General features: G+C 36.9%; 1 protein-coding gene across 5 annotated transcripts in view; it reads left to right on the plus strand.

Annotated features, from left to right (window-relative positions):
* Nucleotides 1–23,864, plus strand: part of LOC126470450 (1-acyl-sn-glycerol-3-phosphate acyltransferase alpha) — a 694,917-nt gene that overhangs the window by 650,123 nt on the left and 20,930 nt on the right. For all 5 annotated transcript variants that reach the window (XM_050098292.1, XM_050098294.1, XM_050098293.1 and 2 more), the window contains 2 exons: nt 2,868–3,001; nt 23,457–23,638. In XM_050098292.1, coding sequence (XP_049954249.1) covers nt 2,868–3,001; nt 23,457–23,638 — 316 coding nt within the window. The remainder of the gene's footprint in view (nt 1–2,867; nt 3,002–23,456; nt 23,639–23,864) is intronic.

Here is a 23,864-nt window from a genome sequence, read left to right on the forward strand (position 1 = left end):
AGCCATCTCACCATAATCAACACGTTATGACCAGGTAGCATACAGTGGTATTGTCAGAGCATATTCCTAGAATGGTGAGAAGAGTGTTTGCTGGTGAAATACTAAGCAATTGCAGATATCTCAGGAAAACTTCTTACTTCAGGTATCTTGGGCTGGCTCTGTGTCTTATCAACCAATCTGTGAACTCAAACACTTTCAGGAAAGCCCACAATGGTGATCAAAATGCATTGTTGTAAAATCTCACAGGCTGAAGGAGTAATTTATGGCTGATTAATTTTACACATATTCTTGGGCGTCTTTTGACAAACTGTGATAGCATCAAAATGTTTATTTTACCATTCAAGAATACTTTTTAGTATCTGAAAATGGTGCTTTGAGTAACTGGGCTGTTATCACACATAAGAGTTGGGTTGTGATTTATGGAGAACCATCCTTTAAGTAATATATATTTAGTTTTATTTGTAGCTATCACCAATTTGATGCTCCTAAAGTCAATTTATATCTATAAGAGCACATGTTTGGCATTTTCTCTCAACTCCCATCTGCATCCCCAGACACCATTTAGATGTCTTCAGCCTAACTCTTGACTCCATTCATGTTATTAGCTTCACCAAACAGTTCCAGTACCAATGTAGTCTTCAGATCCCAGAACATACACCCACATATTGAGCTTTAAGGGCAACCCTGCGTCATCTATATCATTACTTTTTGATGTCTACCAAGCCTTTGTCCATAAGGCCCAAACAGTAATCCTTGACCTGCTAAAGGAACAACCGTGTACCAGACCAACGTTTATAAGAAGAGTAATCATAGAGTTTTATTACTTTGAAGACTCAAGCTGTGAAAGTGAAAATTTTGTGTTTGTCTTTTTCTACATGTTCACTTTTCAAAGCAACACATTTTTCTCAACAGTGGATGATTTGGTGGAGACCTTGGTTGTAGAAATCTGCATTTCGGCTGCTCAGGAAATGTTCCACCTTGAAAATCACCTCATTGCATTTTGAAAATGGTCTTTTCATCAAAGGAAAGCCACTGAGTGCCATGTCAGGATAATATGGGGTGCCACAAATTTTGATAGCCCAAAGATGCAGCTTGTGTGACTGTGTCTTGCGCAGAATAAGCTCAGGCATTTTTATGGAGTACAAACACGTCCTCAGACAGCTTTCTGCTCCACGTCATTTTGACAGCCTCCTGTAACATTTTCAGGGGATTTTAGTTGTATACTCCTGTGATGATTTGCTCCTTATTAGCATAATCTGTTAGCACCACATCATGGCAGTCCCAAAAACACCTAGCATCACCTTGCTCGATGATGGTTGACTCTTTGCCTTTTTCAGCAGTGGTGAATCCACATGTTTCCACTATTTGCTTTGCTCCTTTGTCTCAGTATAGCAATACACACAGCTCTCATCAAGTGTGGTTAGGTGGCTAAAAAAGTTGTTTAGATTGGACTGAGACACCTACAGCATTTCTACTGCTGCCTTGGTTTGGAGGGCTTCTTGAATGGGTGTGAGCAGTCACAGAACCCAGTGAGCAGCATCCTCTGTCATGTTCAAAATGTTGAGCCAGATGTTGAAAACTGATCTATGACTGATTTTTGCTTTTGTCAGTGTCACCTCAGATGTAATTAGAGTGTCAGCTTCTCTTGTGATTTACCGTCCTTTAAAGAGAGATAGCCTGACACTTTGGTTTTTGTCATTCAGATTTCTTCGACCATGCAGGGAGAGCCTCTGCCACCAATTCACTGTGTCAGACAATGATACTTTGTTGCTGTACACTTCCATCAATTACCATGGATTGTTGCTAAGTTGTTTTCCTTCAAATGCAGAAAACGAAGTCCACTCTATTATTGGTCTGTGACATACTGTTTTTGCTCCTCTAGTGACATACTGTGGTAGTGCAACACAAGGATTTCAACATGTACCAGGACTGCAGACACGCACCAGCATACAAACAAAACATCAACAGTGTAATTTTTTGAGGCTATAAGTAAAACCTTATGACTAATCTTCACATTGGTGTCTGCACCAACCCTTCTTTATTGACAAGTGACATCCATTTCTTAGATAATATCCTAGAGCATTGTACCATGTTTGCTTCCCATTCTGCTATGCAAAAATATCAGCTTAACATTTCTGTTGGACCCTGTTATATGGTATACGACACAACCATACATTGTTGCAGATATAGTGATATAGTGTCTAATTTGGATGAATCATGTCACAATACTGCATGTAGATGCAAGTGATTACTTACTGGCAGTTGGGGGGCAAACACTTGTACCAAAAATGATTCTTTTTTACAGAGTTTTATGACTTAGGTGACAAGTTAAAGATGGTAATTACCACTGTGGCACTCTGCTGCACAAGTATTGTAGTCTCACATTGAGGAAGTTTCCTGTTACTTGCATTCAGTTTGTGGATGAGCATCAAGGATTTACTTGTTGATAGTATGGAGCAAATTTCCCCTACCTCTCCCATACCCATTCAAACAATCACACCACCTCCCCTTCCTCATTTCCAAAACTTGCTGTATTATTACATCCTGAGAAGTAAGTTTGAACAAACTTCCCTGGTTCATTTGTTTTGTGGTACAAAATGGCCAGTTGAAATGGAACATAGAGAATATTTTCTCATCTTTAAGTGTGCTGTGCCATCTATGTGATAGAGTTTTAGGAAATAACGACAAGTAATCCCTAATTATATATGTCTCTGTAGTAATTAATTTTCAGTATAAGATACAAAAATATTGTAATTTATAACCTGAATTGTACAAGCGACTGAAAGAAAAAGTAATCTTTAACTGAGTGCAGTGTAATGAATAATTAGTACAAAAAATAAGTCTAAATCTATTTTTCTTTCTTACAGTGATGTATCTAAAGTACTGAAGTATATCTCAAAACTTATTGGTATCACTTGGGAGATGCGTGACTGTCATCATTTGAAGGAGAACAAAGTGGGTGTAATTGTCTCCAATCATCAAACAATACTTGACATTTTGGGTGAGCATTGTTTGTATTTTTTGACTGATACAGAATATCTTTATGTAGGACTTCTAACAAACTTAATCACCACATTGCTTCATTTATTCATCCCATTAAAGCAAAAGAAAAAAACTGAAAGATCTGTACCCCATGTTAACATTATCTTTATTTTCTATGTTACTGACTCAAGCAAATGTTAAATCACCAAAATTTTCCCCAGATTTACACTCTGAGACAAAAAGTGACACATGGTGAAGGTATTATCAGAATGGAACATAGGTTGGTAGATATGATGTACGTGTACAAACAAACAAATTATTACAATTTCAGAAAAACTGCATGACTTATAAAGAGAAAGAGCTTCACAAATTGAGCAAGTCAATAATGTTTTGCTCCACATCTGGCCCTTATGCAAACAGTTTAGGCTACAGAAACAGATTGATAGAATAATAAACCATGCTAAGTACAGAGACTCCTGTAAATCAATGTTTAAAAATCTCAATATACTGCCTCTTCCTTGCTTATATATGTATGAAGTATTAAATTTCACAAAAGGAAGTATTTTAAAAGATGGAAATATCTTCAAGTATAACTGTGATACTAGGCATAAGCATTACTTGCATGTCAATACAGTAAGTACAAACATTTATAAGAGAGGAGTGTATCATACTGGCATACGGCTGTACAATCACATGGCATGCCACCCTATTTGACACAGATGCAATATTTACAAAAGTTTAAAGTGAAACTGAAAGAGTACTTGCTTGACCACTGCTTCTATTCTGTTTCCGAATTTTTAGAGTACCAGAAAAGTGTAGTGTAACTGTTCAAATATTCTTAATAAGTCTATCATTTTATTTCATTATATTAAATTTGTCATCAATATTCAACATATCTTGAATAATTTTTAATTATTTATTCTTTCAAAATAACAATGTGTATGATGTTGTATATACTGTACCAACCTGACTTGTCCTACATCGTTTGTGCAAAATATGTACCTAAACATGATTTGCAGGACCAATAAAGAAATACAAATACAAATACAAGTTATTTGACTTGGTATTGGTTGATAGAATTGCTGGATGTGCTCCTGAGGGATATCATGCCAAATTCTGCACAGTTGACATGTTAGATGATCAGAATCCTGAGAGGCTGGAGGGCTCTGCCCATAATGCTCCAAACATTCTCAATTCAGGAGAAACCCAGCGACTTTTCTGGCCAAAGTAGTGCTTTGCAAGCATGAAGATAAGCAGAAGAAACTTTCACTATGTGTGGGTGGACATTAAATTGTTGAAATGTAAGCCCAGTATTGTTTGCCATGAAGGACAACAAAATGTAGCTTTGAACATCACCAATGTAATACTGTTCTGTAAGGGTTCCACAGATGACAACCAAAGGGGTCTTGTTACGGAAAGAGATGACACCCCAGACCATCACTCCTGTTTGTCTGGTCATATGACACGTGGCAGCCAAGTTGGTATTGCACCACTGTCCAGGTTATCTCCAGACACGTCTTTGGCCTGGAATCTCATTTACTGAAGTAGAATTGTCTTCAGTGATGAGTCTGGCTTCGAACTGGGACCCAGTGATCACCAAAGACAGGTCTGGGGCACCCTGGACAGCAGTGCAATACCAATCTGGCTTTTACCTGCCATACAGGCTGACAACCATGAGTGACGATCTGGGATGCCATTTCTTTTCCTAGCAAGACCCCTTTGGTTGCCATTCATGGCACTTTTGCAGCACAGTAGTACATTGATGATATTCTACACCCTGTTATGTTGTCTTTCATGGCAAGCCATCCTGAGTGTACATTTCAGAAAGATAATGTCTGCCTGAATACAGTGAGAGTTTCTAATGAATGTCTTCACGCTTGCCAAACCTTGCCTTGGCCAGCGAGATCACCAGATATTTCCCCAGTAGAGAAAATTTGGAGCATAATGGCAGGGCCCAATAACCATTTCAGTATTTTGAAGATCTAACATGCCAGAATTTGGTATGATATCCCTCAGGAGGACATCAAACAACTTTTTCAATCAGTGACAAGCTGAATAATTGCTTGCATAAAGGCCAGTGGTGCATCAGCATGTTATTGACTTGCTCAATTTCCGAAGCTCTCTCTCGTGAATAAATCATCCAATTTTTCTGAATCTGTAATCATTTGTTTGTTGGTACATGTACATCACATTTACTGTTCTCCATCCCATTTGGATAATTCCTTCATGAAGCAGGATGTTTGTTTTTTCTTCCAGCTGAAAATGTGGCTATAAGAGCCCCAGTGCTTGGAACTTATATAAATAAATATAATTCTTATCTGTACCTTAAGAGATTCAGTACTCCAAGGTGATTGTAGCATGTCACTAGAAAATGGAAGTTAGTGTTGTGTCACTGATCAATGAGAAGTGATTGTCAGAAATGTAAATAATCAGTATGTAACAAAACTGAGCGCATTTACCAAATTCCGTTTTAAGGACATTTGAAACATGTAACATACTCATTGTTAACCCAAACATTTAATGATCTTCAAACTCCACTCATGGTGAATGCATATTCATCACGTAGACGTACATTCAGTACTCATATGAAACATTTTCCATTAATATTCTGTTGAAGTCTTCTGATGAATCAGTAATCAGCCTATTTATTTATATATTTATTCTTTGCCCATGGACCCTAGCTGATGATTTTCAGCTGAAAATATAGGGTGTGTCATAAAATTTTGTAGGCAAGAAGAATAAGACAGGTGAAGGCCTGTGTTCTGAATGCATTCACCATGTTACATTACATCAAAGCTTAAATACAACCCATGTGCAATAAAGAACACAGGATTCCACTTAACAGGCAGGTATGAGTCTGCTACATACTTTTTGTTTGAATATAAAATCTAACATTTAATTTGATATCTGATACTCACCCATACTGTATATACATGTCTCAGTGAGATACACCTTTAAAGAATTTTTTCAAAAAAGTAATTCCATTTATTCCATAACTGATTTTGGTAACTTGTTAAAAAACCTTTTTGCCTGCTTCATCTTGAGCACTCATTGTCAGTTTGCAGTTTCATTGTCTTGCATAATAATTTTCCTTTCTTCTTGTTACATAGTCATGTACATCCTTTTATAGGAGGTCCAGGTTGAAATGTCAACAGTTATGGAAAGGATAAAATGATACTCACCATAAAGATGATACATTGACACACTAACCTTTCGGCCAAAAACTTCATCAGAAAAGTAAAACACATAAACATTCACACAAGCAATCACATCTCACACACACATTGCCACTATCTCTAGCCTCTCAGCCCTGAGGCATTGGCTGAAAGCTTAATATGTAACAGTCTTTGTGTTGTGCCTGTGTACAAGTCAATGTATCATCTTATGGTGAGTGGTAACTTATCCTTTCCACAATTGTTTATTTAGGCAGTGTTTTTCACTTACCGTCACTGCCATAATATTCTGATATATGTACAGCAAGTACACTGTCTTAATGTTATTGTGTTCAGAAGCTTGTCTACAGGTCTGCCTGGGTGGTATTTTTGCTATACACCTCACTGCTCTTTTCTGCACTTCCCCATATATGAATTCATAAGGACAAATGTGAGATGACACATTTATAGCACAGTATCCTGAGAACTTAATGATCCATAACCTTTGCTCTTCTGAACATCTGGAATATGTGGGTGCTTCTCTTTCTACATGCTCCCATGTCAAATGGTTATCTGTAATAGTTCCTAAAATTGTGTAATGCTTACGTCTTTAATTTCCTCTCTGTTTAATTTAATATTTTAATGCTTACGTCTTTAATTTCCTCTCTGTTTAATTTAATATTTACATTATAAGTTTCACTCTGTTTGGTTTGGAACACTACACACATTGTTTTAGATTGATTTATAAAAATATTGTTTTCTACTAGATACTTGTCTGCAGTTCCAAAATTTAGGAGTGCTTCCTTTTCAAGCTCCTCCTTTGTCTCAGCTACAATATAATGTTAAGTGTCATCAGCATACTTTATAAAGTTCTGCTTTATGTATTCTGGGAAATTGTTTATGAAGAGAATTAATAGTTTCAGGCAGACCACAGAACCTTGTGGCACATCATATCTGACAGTTTGTAATTCAGATCTGTAATTATATTTTGTCAACTAGTGTGCCTCAAATTTCTTACTGACAGTGATTCACACAGTCAAGTGCTTTAGACAGGTCCATTAAGATCCTGCAAGTCATCTGTTGCCTGTCAAGTGAATTCAGAATATGTTCAACTAAATCAGTTGATGTCATTATTATTGATTTCCCTTCTCTGAAACCATTTTGTGATGAGTGGAGTATGTTAAATTTATTTATTAAACTAACAGTTTTATTCTGTATTATCATTTCATAGACTTTTTCAAGGGTGCAGATTGATGATATTGACTGGTATTTTCTGAATTCACCTCTGTTTCCTTTCTTAAATACTGGCGTTATTTTACTTGCTTTTAGTGAATCTGGGAATATACCATACTCTATTGCAGCATTGAGAACAGGTATTAATGGTTTTTGTATACTTTCCCTACACTTCTTTGAGATGTGATATAACACTATTGAAACCAAGTGAATGTCTGACTTTTAGTTGCTTTAGTAGATTTGAAACTTTTGTATCAATTGCTGGAATGAATGCAGTGGTATGACTCACATGTGGAATTTTAAGCATTAGTTCATCTGTTTTATTTTGTTTTATCAATTCTTCTGCTACAGTTATATAATGTCTGTTGAAGGTGTTTGTTGTTTCTGGAGGATCTAGATCCCTGTTGCCATTTGTCAGTGAGTTGATGTCATGTGCCCATTTTTGTTACTTTTCCTCTGTCTTCATTTATGAAGAACCATCAGTCTACAGCTGTCTCAGTAAATAATTCCTTTGTCTTTCTGATGGAACTGCAGTACTCTTCCTTGTTTATTTTGTACAATGTATTGTATGCCTCATGTTTCTTTGCTTAGAGGGATCAGAACACATTTTCACTTGATTTCTTCCAACGAGTACCTCTCCAATCACCAAGCTTTTCTTTCTTTTACTATTCTACTGACAGGACATGTAACATTATAGCAGTAAGTAAATAAAGAAAAAACTGATCCCATCTAGCATCTTCATCATTGTCTCCATATACTACTTCCCTTTTTTCTACCATTAACATCTTTTTTAACTGAATTAGGTTTTGTGAGTTAATTTGTCTTTTTTAGCCCCCATATCTTCTGCTCACTTCCATCAGTCCTTATGTTAATATCTATAATGATTGAAAAATGGTCTACTGGCATGGGGTTTATTACCTGTGTGTCATAGTAGCACGAAAGAATATTTGTTACCATGTGATCAATACAAGTTTCATTATATTTAGTTACTCTCATAGGTTTATCTATTTTTATCTTTAGGTTGTATATATGTGGTACATCCAGTATTGTCTTAGTGCTGTATTTTGCCTTGTGCCTATGTTAAAATTGTCAATAATTGTTAAGTAAGCATGTACCTATAGATACTGAAACCAGTATTTTACAAATGCAGACTGCCTGCTATTCTGCCTCCTCCTCACCTCAACAAACTAAAAACCTGAATAAGACACCATGCTGTAAACAAATACATGTTTTTCCACTCCACATTATACAAGGTGCTAACAAGATGTAATAAGCATTAGGAAGATAAGATGTAATAAGCATTAGGAAGATGCTGTGGATAGTTTACATAAATATGGAGAGCATCTTTGTTATAGTACCACAGCATGCATGTTCAGGTAATTATTTCTCATAGTGTATGGTCCCAGAGGACAGTTATAATAATAATAATTATTATTATTATTGTTACATTATATTATATTATTAATTGGTAGCTCTGCTTCCATTTCACAGCATAATTGTAAATAAAGGCAGACACCATTAATGTAACACCTACTATTGTTATTTTCTTGAATATAAGTAACACACTTTCATGTAACAGATGTCACAGATACCTAGGTTAAGTTAAATTTAAAATTTCCTTTTAAATCTCAAAGTAACTCAGCACTGTGAAACTCAGAGTTGCTGGAACCTACAAAGTTGAAGTTGTTGATGAGCACTTTTAGAATTTCCATGTTCTAAACGTAAACCAGTACACTGGTCAAAAGTATGTGTGGATCAGTCAAAACACCCCAATACATTCTTGAAAGGGTGTATTTTTAGGACAACCTGGAGAAAAATTCATCAGTATCAGTACATAAAGAGGAAAAGGGCTATTCTGTTCACACAGACTTGTTGGCTGCACAGGGATCCATGCTAGAAATTAGAAGCTAAGGAAGACTTCAGCACTTTGTACCACATTCATTTCATTGTAAATTAAAGTAGTTTGTTTCATCAGAACACTAGGGAGCTGAAAAACCAGATAGATGAGTTTCTTGTATGTCTAGAAGGTGTAGAAAATTCTGAAGTGATCTACATCTACATACATACTCTGCAAGCCACCATATGGTGTGTGGCAGGGGGTACACTGTATCACTACTAGTCATTTCCTTTCCTGTTGCACTCGCAAATAGAGCAAAGGAAAAACAACTGTCTTTATGCCTCTATACAAGCCCTAATCCCTCTAATCTTATCTTCATCATCTGTACATAAAATTTATGTTGGCAGCGGTAGAATCATTCTGCAGTCAACCTCAAATGCCAATTCTCTAATTTTCTCAATAGTAGTCCTTGAAAGAAATGTCCCTTTCCTCCAATGATTCACAGTTGAGTTTCTGAAGCATTTCCATATTGCTTGCATGTTGTTTGAGCTTAACTGGTAACAAATCCAGCAGCCCACATTTTAATTGCTTCAATGTCTTCCTTCAATCTGACCTGTTGTGGATCCAAAACACTCAAAGAGCACTCAACAATGGGTTGCACTAGTGTCCTGTAAGTGGTCTTCTTCACAAATGGGCCACACTTTCCTAAAATTCTACCAATAAAACAAAGTTGACCGTTCACCTTCCCTACTACAATCCTTAACATGTTCATCTCATTTCATATTACTCTGCAGTGTTACACCTACATATTTAATTAACATGACTGTGTCAAGCAGTATTGGAGGGAAGTGTGGACTGTAAAAATAGTGGAGGGAGACTAAGAGATGAATACAGTAAGCAGATTTAGGACATAGATTGCAGTAGTTATGCTGCATCAAACCAGTCTTCAGACTGAAGACCACAGTAAAAACACCAATAATGGTTAAAATAGAGCATGCTACACTGTACATAGGAGTTTTTTGTTAGCGTAATGTGCAATCTGTTTCATAATAAATACAATTACAAAAGAAGTATTCTGCAGTGAAAACTGAAAAGCATATGCTTATAGGTTCTGATCTGCACAAAAACTGCTTGTTTTGATATTTTTTTATTTGTGTCCAACTTTTACATATGTTGCAACTTCTCCTTTTTTACATGTTCACTCTAAATGAAAATGATTCTAGTCTTTAGTCCCTTACATTTTACTTCTGCTTGTATTTTCATGATGTTCAGAATGGCACAGAACATCTATCACATCCAAGAGCACCTACTATCTTTGTAACTGGAATTATTACATTCGTCTTGAAGGATGAGGTATTTTGCTTGTCTCATGCACTTTAAACACCAGATGGAACAGTTTTGTCATGGCTGGTTCTCATAAGGCTATTGGTAGTTGTGATGGAATGTCGTTTACTCCAGGGGCCTTACTTTTACTTTGGTTTTCCAGTGCTCTGTCACATTATTTTCACAATATTGTATCTCCCATCTCATCTTCACCTACATCCCCCTCCCTTTCTGTATTAGTGCCGTCAAGTTACTCCCCCTTGTACAGACCCTCTATATATTCTTTCCATCTTTCCCTTCCTTGCTTAGTACTGGTTTTCCATTTGAGCATTTGATAGTCATACAACTGCTTCTAAATCCTTACAGTTGTCCTCTGGGCATTCCTGCTTACCTATTTTGCACTCCCTGTCAATCTCATTTTTTAGACTTTGTATTTATTTTTGCCTGCTTCATTTGCTACATTTTTATATTTTCTCTTTTCATTAGCTAAGTTCAGTATCTCCTGTGATATCCAAGGATTTCTACTAGGCCTCGTCTTTTCACCTATATGATCTTCTATTACCTTCGCTATTTCATCTCTCAAAGCTACCTATTCATCTTCTGCTGTATTCTTTCCCCTGTTCTAGTCAATAATTCCCTAATGTTCCCTCTGAAAATCTCAACAATCTTTGGTTCTTTCAACTTATCCAGGCCCCACCTCCTTAATTTCCTACCTTTCTGTAATTTCTTCAGTTTTAATTTGCAGTTCATAATGAATTAGTTGTTGCCAGAGTTCACATCTGTCCCTGGAAATACTTACAGTATGGAATTACTGTTTGGGGAAATTAAAGCAGCAACAACAGAAAAAGAATTTTTGTACTGCAAAAAAGAGCATTAGGACAATTTTGAATTAAAAACAAACAGACTTTTATACAGAACTGTCTTTCATAATCTACACTGCTGGCCATTAAAACTTCTACACCACAAAGATGACATGCTACAGACATGAAATTTAACCGACAGGAAGAAGATGCTGTGATATGCAAATGATTAGCTTTTCAGAGCATTCACACAGGGTTGGCACCGTTGGCGACACCTACAACGTGCTGACATGAGGAAAGTTTCCAACCGATTTCTCATACACAAACAGCAGTTGACCGGCGTTGTCTGGTGAAACATTGTTGTGATGCCTCGTGTAAGGAGGAGAAATGAGAACCATCACATTTCTGACTTTGATAAAGGTCGGATTGTAGTCTATCACGATTGCGGTTTATTATATCGTGACATTGCTGCTCACATTGGTCGAGATCCAATGACTGTTAACAAAATATGGAATCAGTGGGTTCAGGAGGGTAATATGGAACGCCGTGCTGGGTCCCAACGCCTTCGTGTCACTAGCAGTCGAGATAACAGGCATCTTATCTGCATGGCTGTAACGGATCATGCAGCCACGTCTCGATCCCTGAGTCAACAGATGGGGACGTTTGCAAGACAACAACCATCTCCACAAACAGTTTGACGATGTTTGCAGCAGCATGGACTACGAGCTTGGAGACCATGGCTGCGTTTACCCTTAATGCTGCATCACCGACAGGAGCGCCTGCGATGGTGTGCTCAATGACGAACCTGGGTGCACGAATGGCAAAACTTCATTTTTTTTGGATGAATCCAGGTTCTGTTTACAGCATCATGATGATCGCATCCGTGTTTGGTGACATCGCAGTGAACGCACATTGGAAGCATGTATTTGTCATCACCATACTGGCGTATCACCCGGCGTGACATTATCGGGTGCCATTGGTTACACATTTCAGTCACCTCTTGTTTGCATTGGCAACACTTTGAACAGAGGACGTTACATTTCAGATGAGTTATGACCCATGGCTCTACCCTTCATTCGATCCCTGCAAAACCCTACATTTCAACAGGATAATGCATGACCGCGTGTTGCAGGTCCTGTACAGGCCTTTCTGGATACAGAAAATGTTTGACTGCTGCCCTGGCCAGCACTTTCTCCAGATCTCTCACCAATTGAAAACGTCTGGTCAATGGTGGCCAAGCAACTGGCTCATCACAATACACCAGTCACTACTCTTTATGAACTGTGGCATCGTGTTGAAGCTGTATGGGCAGCTGTACCTGTACATGCCATCCAAGCTCTGTCTGACTCAATGCCCAGGCATATCAAGGCCGTTATTACGGCCAGAGATAGTTGTTCTGGGTGCTGATTTCTCAGGATCTCTCCGCCCAAATTGCATGAAAATGTAATCACATGTCAGTTCTAGTATATTTGTCCAATGAATACACGTTTATCATCTGCATTTCTTGTTGGTGAAGCAATTTTAATGACCAGTAGTGTATAAGTATTGAATTTTTCATCTATGTACATATAGAGAACAATACATTCATTAATCAAAGGCAATACATTACTAGAAAAAAAAGCAGATGTTCATTTATACCACACAAGAAATAAAGGCCTGCTGAATGTATCACACAGATTGAGAGTTCCTGAAAAATATGCTCCCTACTCAAGTGTACAACTTCTAAAACACCTTACTGAGAGTCTACAAACAGTATAAGTGAATGGACATTCCAGAAACTACTTTTATGTGTACACTGTAATCATTTAAAAATATTGTATTTATTTATTTATTTTTATTTACTGTGATACATATACCACAAATCCATTTATGCTTGGTAATGCAAGGCATTACCAAGCATTTACATTTAACTCATTATTATATTGATATCATTAAGGACTACAGACAAAGATTAAGAATACAAATTAAAAAATAATAATAAAAAAGGCAATCAGTGAGTTCTAATTACACTCACAAACAGAGGTTAAGCTACAATTTTCAGATATCACTTAAAGTTATTTATACAGTAAAAATAGACCATCTTCTTGACTTACAGAACATAATTAATGTAATGAAAGCAGCAAATCACATTAAAGCAGGAATACACAGAAATACATGGGAAATAATCTTATCTATCTCTGCTAAAGAAAATGGAAATTTGTGGTAAGTACTATGGGACCAAACTGCTGAGGTCATCGGTCCCTAACCTTACACTCTACGTAACCTAACTTAAAACTAATGTAGGCTAAGGACAACACACACACACAAACACACACACACACACACACACACACACACACACACACACACACACACACACACACAGATGCCTGAGGGAGGACTCGAACCTCCGATGGGGGCAGTTGCACGAACCGTGACAAGGTGCCTCAGACTGCACAGCTACCCCACACTGCTCTGCTAAAGAATCCATCTTTCCAAGCAAGAGCTCCTTTAGTTTACTTTTAAGTAGTATATTATTACCCCATAGATATTTTATATTACTTGGAAGACTGTCAAAGATTTTTGTGCTTGTATATTTTGCACCAGAGACAAAATTTTGTGATCATAGTGTATGTCACATTTCCTTATTGTGTTATGATGATGGAGAGACTCCTTTATTTTAAGACACAAAGGAATTACAGAATTGGCTATGAGTGGGCATTGATTAAAATCAATGGGGAAAGTTGAAAATTTGTGCAGAACTGGGTTTCAAACCAAGGTCTGCTGCTTACTAGTTAAATGAGCTGACCATACATATACAGTGGTCATCACAACTGCATGGGCTAACCTAGCACACCTCCTGCCAGACCCAAATTCTCAACTTATCCACACACTACTTATGTAGCCTCTTGCCCATTATCCTCATTACTTGTGGCATTTCACCGATTCCCGCAACAGTTCGATTTTGGTTTGCATCTGCACTGAAGAGATCATAGGCTGTCCTCACCTTAATTACATATATGAGGTGTCTGTTCTTTCAGAACATTGGCTGTGAGTGAGAATTGATTCATATCAGTTGAGAAAGTTGAAAATTTGTGCCAGGCTGGGATTCAAAGCTGTGTCTCCTGCTTACTGGGCAGATGCACTGACATGTCCAAAAGAACAGACACCACAGTCTATGTATCTAATTAAGGCAAGGACGACCCTTGTTTCTTCAGTGCCAATGCACACCAGGCTTGAACTCTTACAGGAATCAGCAAAATGCCGCAAGTAATGAGGATAACGGGCAAGTGGCACCACATTAGTAGTGTGTGGTGAAGTTGAGAATTTGGGTCTGGTGGGAGGCATGCTAGGGTAGTCCATGCAACTGCAATGACCACTGTGTCAAAATGGTGCAATGGTCGGTGCATCTGTCTCATAAGCAGGAGACCTGGGTTTAAATCCCAGTCCAGCACAAATTTTCAACTTTTCTCATTGATTTGAATCAATGCCCACTAATAGCCAATGTTTTGTAATTTCTTTGTGTCTTAATCCATAGTGGCTGCTGGATCAACAAGGTATCTGTTCTTTTGAACATGCCCAAAAGAACAGACACCACATATATACCATTCATTTAATATTAAGAAGGACTGTGAAGTGTGAATGTCATGATTGAAATGGGATATTGTGAGGCAGTGGTTAGTACCCCTATTTGCTTAAAAAATTATGACATGAGGTTCTTGGATACACTCCACACAAAATTTGGACAACCTTTTCCTAACTTGCAAAGACATTTTGACAGTGGTGAATTGTCTCACAAGATTATTCCATAACATGTAAGTGAATGTAAGTAACCAAAGTAGTTAGATTTTGAGATGCTGATGTCTTTGATTTTGGCGTTTACCCACATTGCAAATGGTGCTGAGCTAAGTCTTTTCAGGGTTTGGTGGATGTGCTCTTCCCTATTAAGCCTACTATCTATATGAATGCCTAAGAACTTCAAACAGTGTATGTGCTGTATCTACTGGCTCTCATGTGCAGTGTTTACCTCCTGTGAGCTTTTGTGATTAGAATGGAAATGAATGTAATTGGTTTTGCTGAGGTTTATTGATAGAGAATTTACTGTGAACTAGTTCAGAACATCTGCAAGTAATTGTCTGGCATTTAACTCTAGGTTGGTGAATGTTTTATTGTGTGTCACAATACTTGTGTCATCTGCAAACATTGTAATTGTCTGCCCTGTAGACAGGATTTGAGCCAGTTGCCCATATTCCCTCAGATTCAGTAGTGGCATGCCGGTCAAAGGCCTTAGACAGGTCACAAAATATGTCAACAGGCAATATCTTCTTCTCAAGGCATTCCCAAAATGTTATTGGTAAATGAAAATACACCTTCAATTGTGGAGATGCCTTCTCTGAATCAAAGTACAGGTAATAGTAACATAGAGATCCATGTATACATTTTTCCTTTGTTACTTCTGCTTTTGGCCAAATTGGCGGTCTTTAGTTTATTACGTTCACTTTCAGTGTTTTCAGCCATTCAGCCAGTGCTTTGCTTCCTCCATTGATCTGCACACAATTTCGTGCAGTGAGTTTGTAGTTTCAATGAGTTTGGATTTGTCAATGTGCTCATCACATTACACACTTACATCCTGTATTGGATGAATTGTGTGTGTGTGTGTGTGTGTGTGTGTGTGTGTGTGTGTGTGTGTGTGTGTGTGTGTGTGTGTGTAGCACAAGACTTGGAACTTTGTGGACGACTGCTGTTATACACTGAAGAGTCAAAGAAACTGGTACACTTTCCAAATATTGCATAGAGCCCCGCGAGCACACAGAAGTGCCATAACACAATATGGCATGGACTCGACTAATGTCTGAAGTAGTGCTGGAGGGAATTGACAGCATGAATCCTGCAGGGCTGTCCATAAATCTGTAAGAGTATGAGAGGGTGGAGATCTTTTCTGAACATCACGTTGCAAGGCATCCCAGATATGCTCAATAATGTTCATGTGTGGGGAGTTTATTGGACAGCAGATGTCTTTAAGCTCAGAAGAGTGTTTCTGGAGCCACTCTGTAGCAATTCTAGATGTGTGGGGTGTCGCATTGTCCTGCTAGAATTGCCCAAGTCCATTGGAATGTACAATGGATATGAATGGCTGCAGGTGGTCAGACAGGATGCTTGTGTATGTGTCACCTGTCAGAGTTGTACCTAGAAGTATCAGGGGTCCCATGTCACTACAACTGGACATGCCTCACACCATTACAGAGCCTCAACCAGTTTGAATAGCTCCTGCTAACTTTCAGGGTCCATGGATTCATGAGGCTGGCTCCATACCCATACTCATCCATCTGCTCGATACAGTTTTGAAATAAGACTTGTCCAACCAGGCAACATATTTTCGGTCATCAACAGTCCAATGTTGGTGTAGCAGTTGTACCTGCTCTATTTCTTCATTTAAAACTTGAATGTGGACTGACTGTCTCTGGACCAAAAATTGGGCCCTTATATATCATCACAATAATAGTTACTGAAACTACACAGTGTTTAAAGTTAAATTTACAGAAATTGCAATTAAGACTTAACGCATTAAATTAACCGAATACAATGAAAAGTTGCATCTTCGTAACAGTTTCTTCTACTGGAAGAGTTAGGCCAGATGATTTGCTTAAATCATGAGATTAACAAATATCATTATGCAAACAATACTTTTGACAAAACTGTTAATTACTTTGGAATTAATTCTGGGGTGGTTTTGCTAACATGTTTTCGAATAGAGCCAAATAGATACTTTAAGGTTACTAGTATTTCTTCTTCCAAATGTTTATAATTAGTATAGAATTTATATTTGTTTACATGTCAACAATAGAATTCAAGTTATGAAACTGTTACTGATTTTGCCCTATAACAAAAGATACTAATAGGAATAGTCAAAGTAAATTAGAAAAATCAATTACATACATAAACCTAAGCACAAAATTAGATCTGGTGTTATATTCTTTAAAACTGAGGGCCAAACTTTCTCTTTTATGGAAATTAGATAGTATTCACATATGTTAATGGTAATTAGCTAAAATTGAAAAAAATGAATTCTAAGGAGGCAGATGGCAAAACAAGAGGGGAATTAAAATTATCCCAGCTTGCTTCATCACATCAGGTTAAGGCAGGGCATAAAGCTGTGTGTTGTGCAGTCATCAAGGGTACATGAGTGTGGGCCTTTGGCTCTGAAAGCCCATAGCGATGATATTTCACTGAATAGTTTGCACACTGACAGTTGTTGATGGCCCAGCATTGTAATCTGCACCAATTTTCAGAAGGGTTGCACTTCTGTCACATTGAACAATTCCCTTTAGTCATAATTGGTCCCGTTCTTACAGGATCTTTTTCTGGCTGCAGCAATATCGGAGATTTGATGTTTTACTGGATTCCTGATATTCATGGTACACTTGTGAAATGGTCGTATGGGAAAATCTCCACTTCATCACTACCTCAGAGATGCTGTGTCCCACCACTTGTGCACCAACAATAACACCATGTTCAAATTAACTTAAATCTTGATAACCTGCCATTGTAGCAGTAACTGATCTAACAACTGCATCAGACACTTTTTGTCTTATATAGGTGTTTCTGAGCACAGTGCCGTATTCTGTATGTTTACATATCTCTGTATTTGAATACACATGCCTATACCAGTTTCTTTGGCACTTCAGTGTATTTTTTTGTTTTCTCTTTTGATGCCTGATAACTTATGAGAATTCATAAAAATTGGGGGTACAACTTCACTTAACCCCTTACTCTCTGCCATCTTGAACACAGTTGTATATGATACATGTAAACTACTTGTAGTATGTTTCTAGATGCATTGATTGGCTTACTTATCAGTTGCTACTTTGTGGAGGTTTCAGTGTAGATTTCTTAGAAGACTGTGACAGGAAAAATGAACTGAAATCATTTTTTGGCTGTTTCAATCTTATTTCAGTTGTATATTTTCCAGCTCATGTAGCAAATTAGCAGGACTCTGATTAATAACATTTTTATACGTGGTGCTCAGAATGAACTTTCTGATAATGATGCACAATTAATTTAAATATACAATGTAGAATGTTAGGCACATTCATACAGAGCAGTCTGGCTTATTAATCATAACAGAGTATAATATTTGAAGACTGATTTAAAAGTGGTTGTAAGGGATGGGGTATATGTAGAAAGAGATGCTAATTTGAAATCCAATATATTATATAGTAAATTGGTGTTACTATTTGAAAGTAGCTTTACTATATAGTTATCCACAAAGTCATTAAGAAAGTAATTAAGTCATAAATAACTAAAGAGATTAAAATTTGATGAAAGGGGAAAAGAGAAACTGATATAGAGGATAGAATAAGTAAAGATTTGATTTTATTAGCATTGTACAAAACATACTATAGCATTTTCAGGAAAGTCACTAAAAAGTCCAGAAATATGCACTCCTGACAGATAATAAGATTAAAACTGTATGGAATATTGGGAAATGGGAGACAAGACAACCAGTCAGTGTACAATATACCATAGCATTCAAACTAAATGATAGTGTTGTGGCTGATAATTCACAAGTAGCAGGTATTAAATATAGTAGCAAAAGTAGGATGACATGTTTGAGTTTAAGAAGAAAGAGAATATATTAAAAACACATTTCTATAAAACTGTAGGCAGATAGAAATAGCACCAACATCCTTTACTGAAATTAAAAAAACTATAAAAATTTAAAAAAAAACATAAGTTCATGTGGTGTTGATGGAATTTCCATCTGAATTTTGAAAAATTGTTCTAATTTTATAAGTACTGTTCTTAGTGATATATGTAATGCATCACTGGCATAGGGAATTTTTCTAGACAGATTAAAGTATGCAGTTGTTAATCATCTTTATTAGAAAGATGACAAGGAAGACTTCAGTAATTATCATCCAGTTTCTTTACTGACATCTTTTTGCAAAATATTCAAAAAAGTAATATACTCAGGAGTACTCTTACATTTAAGAAGAAACAATTTTCTTAGCACATCACAGTTTGGATTGTAACAGGACTGCTTGGCTGGGAATGCTGTTTACACATTCACTCACCAAATATTATATGCCCTAAATAATAAAATATTGACAGTTTTTGTTTTGTGATTTCTCCATCGCATTTCTTGCATAGATCATGTTACTCTCTTAGAAAAACTTAAGTTTTATGGAATTTATGGCTTTTCACACTAGTTGGAATCATACTTAGTAAACAGAATGCAAAAAGTGTGATGAGTAATTCAAACAATGTTGAAAGAAGAGAAAAATTTAGTGACTGAAGAGAAATCATGAAGGGAGCCCTACAATGTCCAGTTTTGAAGCTACACATATTCCTTATTCAGGGTGTCTCTCCTAAGAGTCATCAGACACATTTTCTCTGGTGTTTTGGCAGATATTTGCAATTTCTTTTTTGCCATGTGTTGCTGGAGTCAGCCCAATGAAGTAGTACTCATCACATCTCTTAAGTGAAATACAGTGTCAACAGAAAGCATCAGTCTATTTCCTGTTACAAACAAAATTATTTTTAAAATGGAGTTTTATTATTTTATCAGTATGAACTAACAGGGACATTAAAACTCATGGAATAACCAGTACACCACCAGTGACAGCACTGCCCTGGCCCACAATGACTGTTACTGTCCTGCAGCAGGGCTGTTCAGTCACTGCTGGAGTACTGGTTTTTCTTCCTGTTTTACTGTTCCTGTTAATTCATACCAATGAAATGAATATTGAAGGAGACTAATTAGGCCCCTCTATTGAATGGGCACATAAAATTACATTTTCAAAATCATTTTGTCTGTAACAGGAAACAAACTGACACTTTCCATCTACACTGGACATTGCATGAAAGACGTGATGAGCAGTATTTGTTTAGGTTGACTCCAACTACACAGTGCAAAAGTGTAACCACAGATCTACCAAAACATCAGCCAAAATGTGATTGGTGCCTCTTAAGAGACACATCGTATATGTGAATGACCTTCCATTTCACATTTGTCAAGCAATATTGAGGAGACTTTTTTAAAAAGTTGATAAATCCTCAGTCGTTAAAAATTTAGATTTTTGTAGTTACAAATCAAGCTCGTTACAGTGACAACTTGCTGAAATAGTTTTATCAAAAGCTGTTGTTATAGGTTGTTGAAAACTCTAGGTTTTTGCAAAACTTGATATTTGCTCTCACCCATTCAAATCAAAATTCAATAAATGGAGACTGTGTTTTGCTTCTAAGAGACCTAAAGAGAGAATAACTGTGTAGGAAATTAATGACACAAGCACTTGCCACCAAAACCAACCAGCAATAGAAATAAATTAGTGGTTTACACAACGGTATTAACTCGTGGTCATGGCTCTGTTTGATCCATTTCTGTCAGGCAGAAGGAACACCAAGAAAGAAGCAAAAAGGAAGATTACTGTTTTGTTAAAGTACAGCATAAGGGAAAAAATGATGGCTGGATTGTATCTGTATGTGCCACAACAGTTCAAGCAACATCAGGGCTGTCCAAAGACAGATTCTCCAAAGGAACAAGATTTAGAGAAAAAGAAACAATTAATAACTAGCCACAAACTCTGTGCAAAAATGTTCTATGCAATAATGAATCGTGAAAAATCCAAATGTGGTTGAAGTATTTCATGATATGCAACAGAACCAGCCAATACCAAAGCTCTCTGTAGGTGAGGTATTCTATATACAATTTGTGCATTAGGATTTATTCCCAAGCACAGACAAAGTAAAGGACTGCTTTTTATGCTTGGTTTGAAACAGTACTGAAAGAATGCAACCAAGTTGTCTCTGCTCTACTGGATATTCTCAGAAACCTTGCAGTGTCCCAGCCAGAAAATGGTCTGAATGCAATTCATTTATTTTTGAACACGTTCTTTCACTGACTGAATGTTATGAAGTTTTTGAACAACATGGCATCATCAAGATACTAAACAAATGTTGGTAAACAAAGGATTTCAAGCCCAGTGATCTAAGATGCCTTTCAAAATAACAGCTCAGCAAGTGATGACATGAAAATCCTAAGAAGAATGTATTGTCAGTATTGGAAACTTAATGGAAGTGCTGTAGATGATGAGGTGCAAAAATCTAGAAACTGCAGGCAGGAAATGAGGAAAGTAGCCACCTTGGAAAAGTAGAACAAGTCAGCAAGAAAAACAACAAGAATGTCTTAGAATTTGGAGGAGTTTTAACATAACAGAAGGAGCAGAAGAGTTTTATAAGGACATTGTTGAAAGCAATCAATAGATTTGCATTTCAGTGTTGTTGTAACTTGTATTTTGTTTTGTATTTCAGTAGTGTTTGTTGCTACTTTGTGCATCTGCTTATCTAACACTTATGGAATAGCATGATACTAAAGTGTTATATTGTAATTATGTGATTTACACACTAATAAGTAACCGTGAGCTTAGGGGTACTACAGGAAAAGTGGCAAGTTTTTACAAGACATAAATTGAGAATACAAAGTTGTGTATTTGAGTATATGATAATGTAACATGTTTCTATGAAACATAAAGTTATTAATCTCATATAGCTAACACCAAACATACCACTCTGCTGCATGTCATTTTCCATGTACATATACATACAATGAATCAGTCAATAAACATATGCATATGTTACTGCAGCAATATTTCACTAATGAATGCATGAACTTTAATTTCATAGAGGTATACTTTCAACCAGTCAGCTACTTACATACTTCTTAGGCTCATATTATATCTCAGATAGATTTGTTTTTGGAGTGGGTCCACCATGAGCAAAACACAATCTGTTATTTTTCTTTTTATTCCCCAGACCTGTTTTGTGAAGTTACAACTTCTACAGTGTGTTTTATGTTATGTTATTGTTACCAAATGCTGTAGATTTTTGTATTTTATGTGTTTCAATGTAGTTTTTTTGTTTCACAGTTTATCATTTTTGCCTGTTTCCCCATTATCTTCACTGTGAAGGCCTCCACTAAGTAACTTTCTGTTTTTTGTAAACAATGACACAGAAAGTTGCTTAGTGCAGGCCTTCACAGTGAAGATAATGGGGAAAGGAGCAAAAATGACATACTGTGAAACAAAAGAATTACACTGAATTGCATAAAATCCAATAAATCCACAGTATATGGCAACAAGAAGATAACATAAAATCCTCTGATGATGCTGTAGCTTCAGCAAAACATGCGTGGGGAATGAAAAGAAAAATAAGAAATTGTATTTTGCTCAAGGTGAACCACCTCCAAAAACAAATCTATTTGTATGCAAACATGGACAGAAGACCTTCAACCTCAAGATGATTATATCTCAGATATATTTTTTCCATTTAAAATTAATGTGTAATGTTAGGAGGTCTGTAAGTATTGTAGATACATTTGGTTCTTTGTCAATTGTGTAATAAGTGTTTATTTGATCCTGCAATCCTCTTGGCATCAGCCTCTGTGAGCCCCTGTCCTGTACTCAGCTCTACAGCTATCCCCATACCTCTCTTTCCACTTTGCCCCATCGATCTACACTCACACTGTCCTCGTCCTCTGTTCTATCCTCCCATCCCAACCCACTCTGTCACATCATTATATGCCGCATGCAACATCCTGTAGCTCTGACAAGGCAAGCTTGCAAGTGCCACATTTCTATCCTGTTCCCTTGCTTCCTGTGTGTGTGTGTGTGTGTGTGTGTGTGTGTGTGTGTGTGTGTGTGTGTGTGTGTGTGTGTGTAAATGTTTTGCATTAGTTAACTCTGAAGGAGGGCATTTCTTGTTTATGTCCCTGTTGACTGCTCAGTGCCCATGACTATTTGAATAACGAGTACAGTTTCTATCTTGTATCTGTTTCTGTCGACTGTCCCATCCCTTGATTGGTGGATGTTTAACCCTCTTCCTTCCATTACTTGCACTTAACCCAGGACTTTCCATTACCATATGAATGTGTATTTATGTAAATCACAGCCTGAAATCAGTAACAATTCATCACAAGTAATAACGTTTGATGTTGGAGGGAGAGTGAAATCGATGTTGTTGTACTGTGATTTAAATGGAAATTTTGATCCAGAACAGTAAATTTGTAAATATTGTTTATGATATTGCCATTTCATTTTCCATTTAATGACTATCAGTCTAGTAATAGAAACTGTCACATTTTTTATGTTGCAGGTATGTTTAATTTGTGGGAAACAATGGGAAGATGCACTGTCATAGCAAGGAGAGCTGTGTTTTGGGTTTGGCCTTTTGGACTTGCAGCCTGGCTAGCAGGCCTAATATTTATTGACAGAGGTAACCCTGAGCAAGCTAGGAAACAAATAAATATTGCAACAGACACTTTGAAGGCTAAAAAGGTATACTAAGATAATTGAGTAAATTGTGATATTAGATTTTTACTTTTAATGTATAGAACAGTTTCCAATAAGCATATGAAAACTATCAAAAGTGAAATGGACCTTTCATACCATACCCCAGAAATTTCATGTGATTGCAAAAATTAAGGATATTTGGGAATAAAGTGTAATTCAGTTTATGTGTAGAGTAAATCACAAATTACTGCAGTCTCATACTACACTGATC

The sequence above is a fragment of the Schistocerca serialis genome, chromosome 3, assembly GCF_023864345.2.
Source record: "Schistocerca serialis cubense isolate TAMUIC-IGC-003099 chromosome 3, iqSchSeri2.2, whole genome shotgun sequence".
In the NCBI taxonomy this organism is placed as follows: Eukaryota; Metazoa; Arthropoda; class Insecta; order Orthoptera; family Acrididae; genus Schistocerca; species Schistocerca serialis.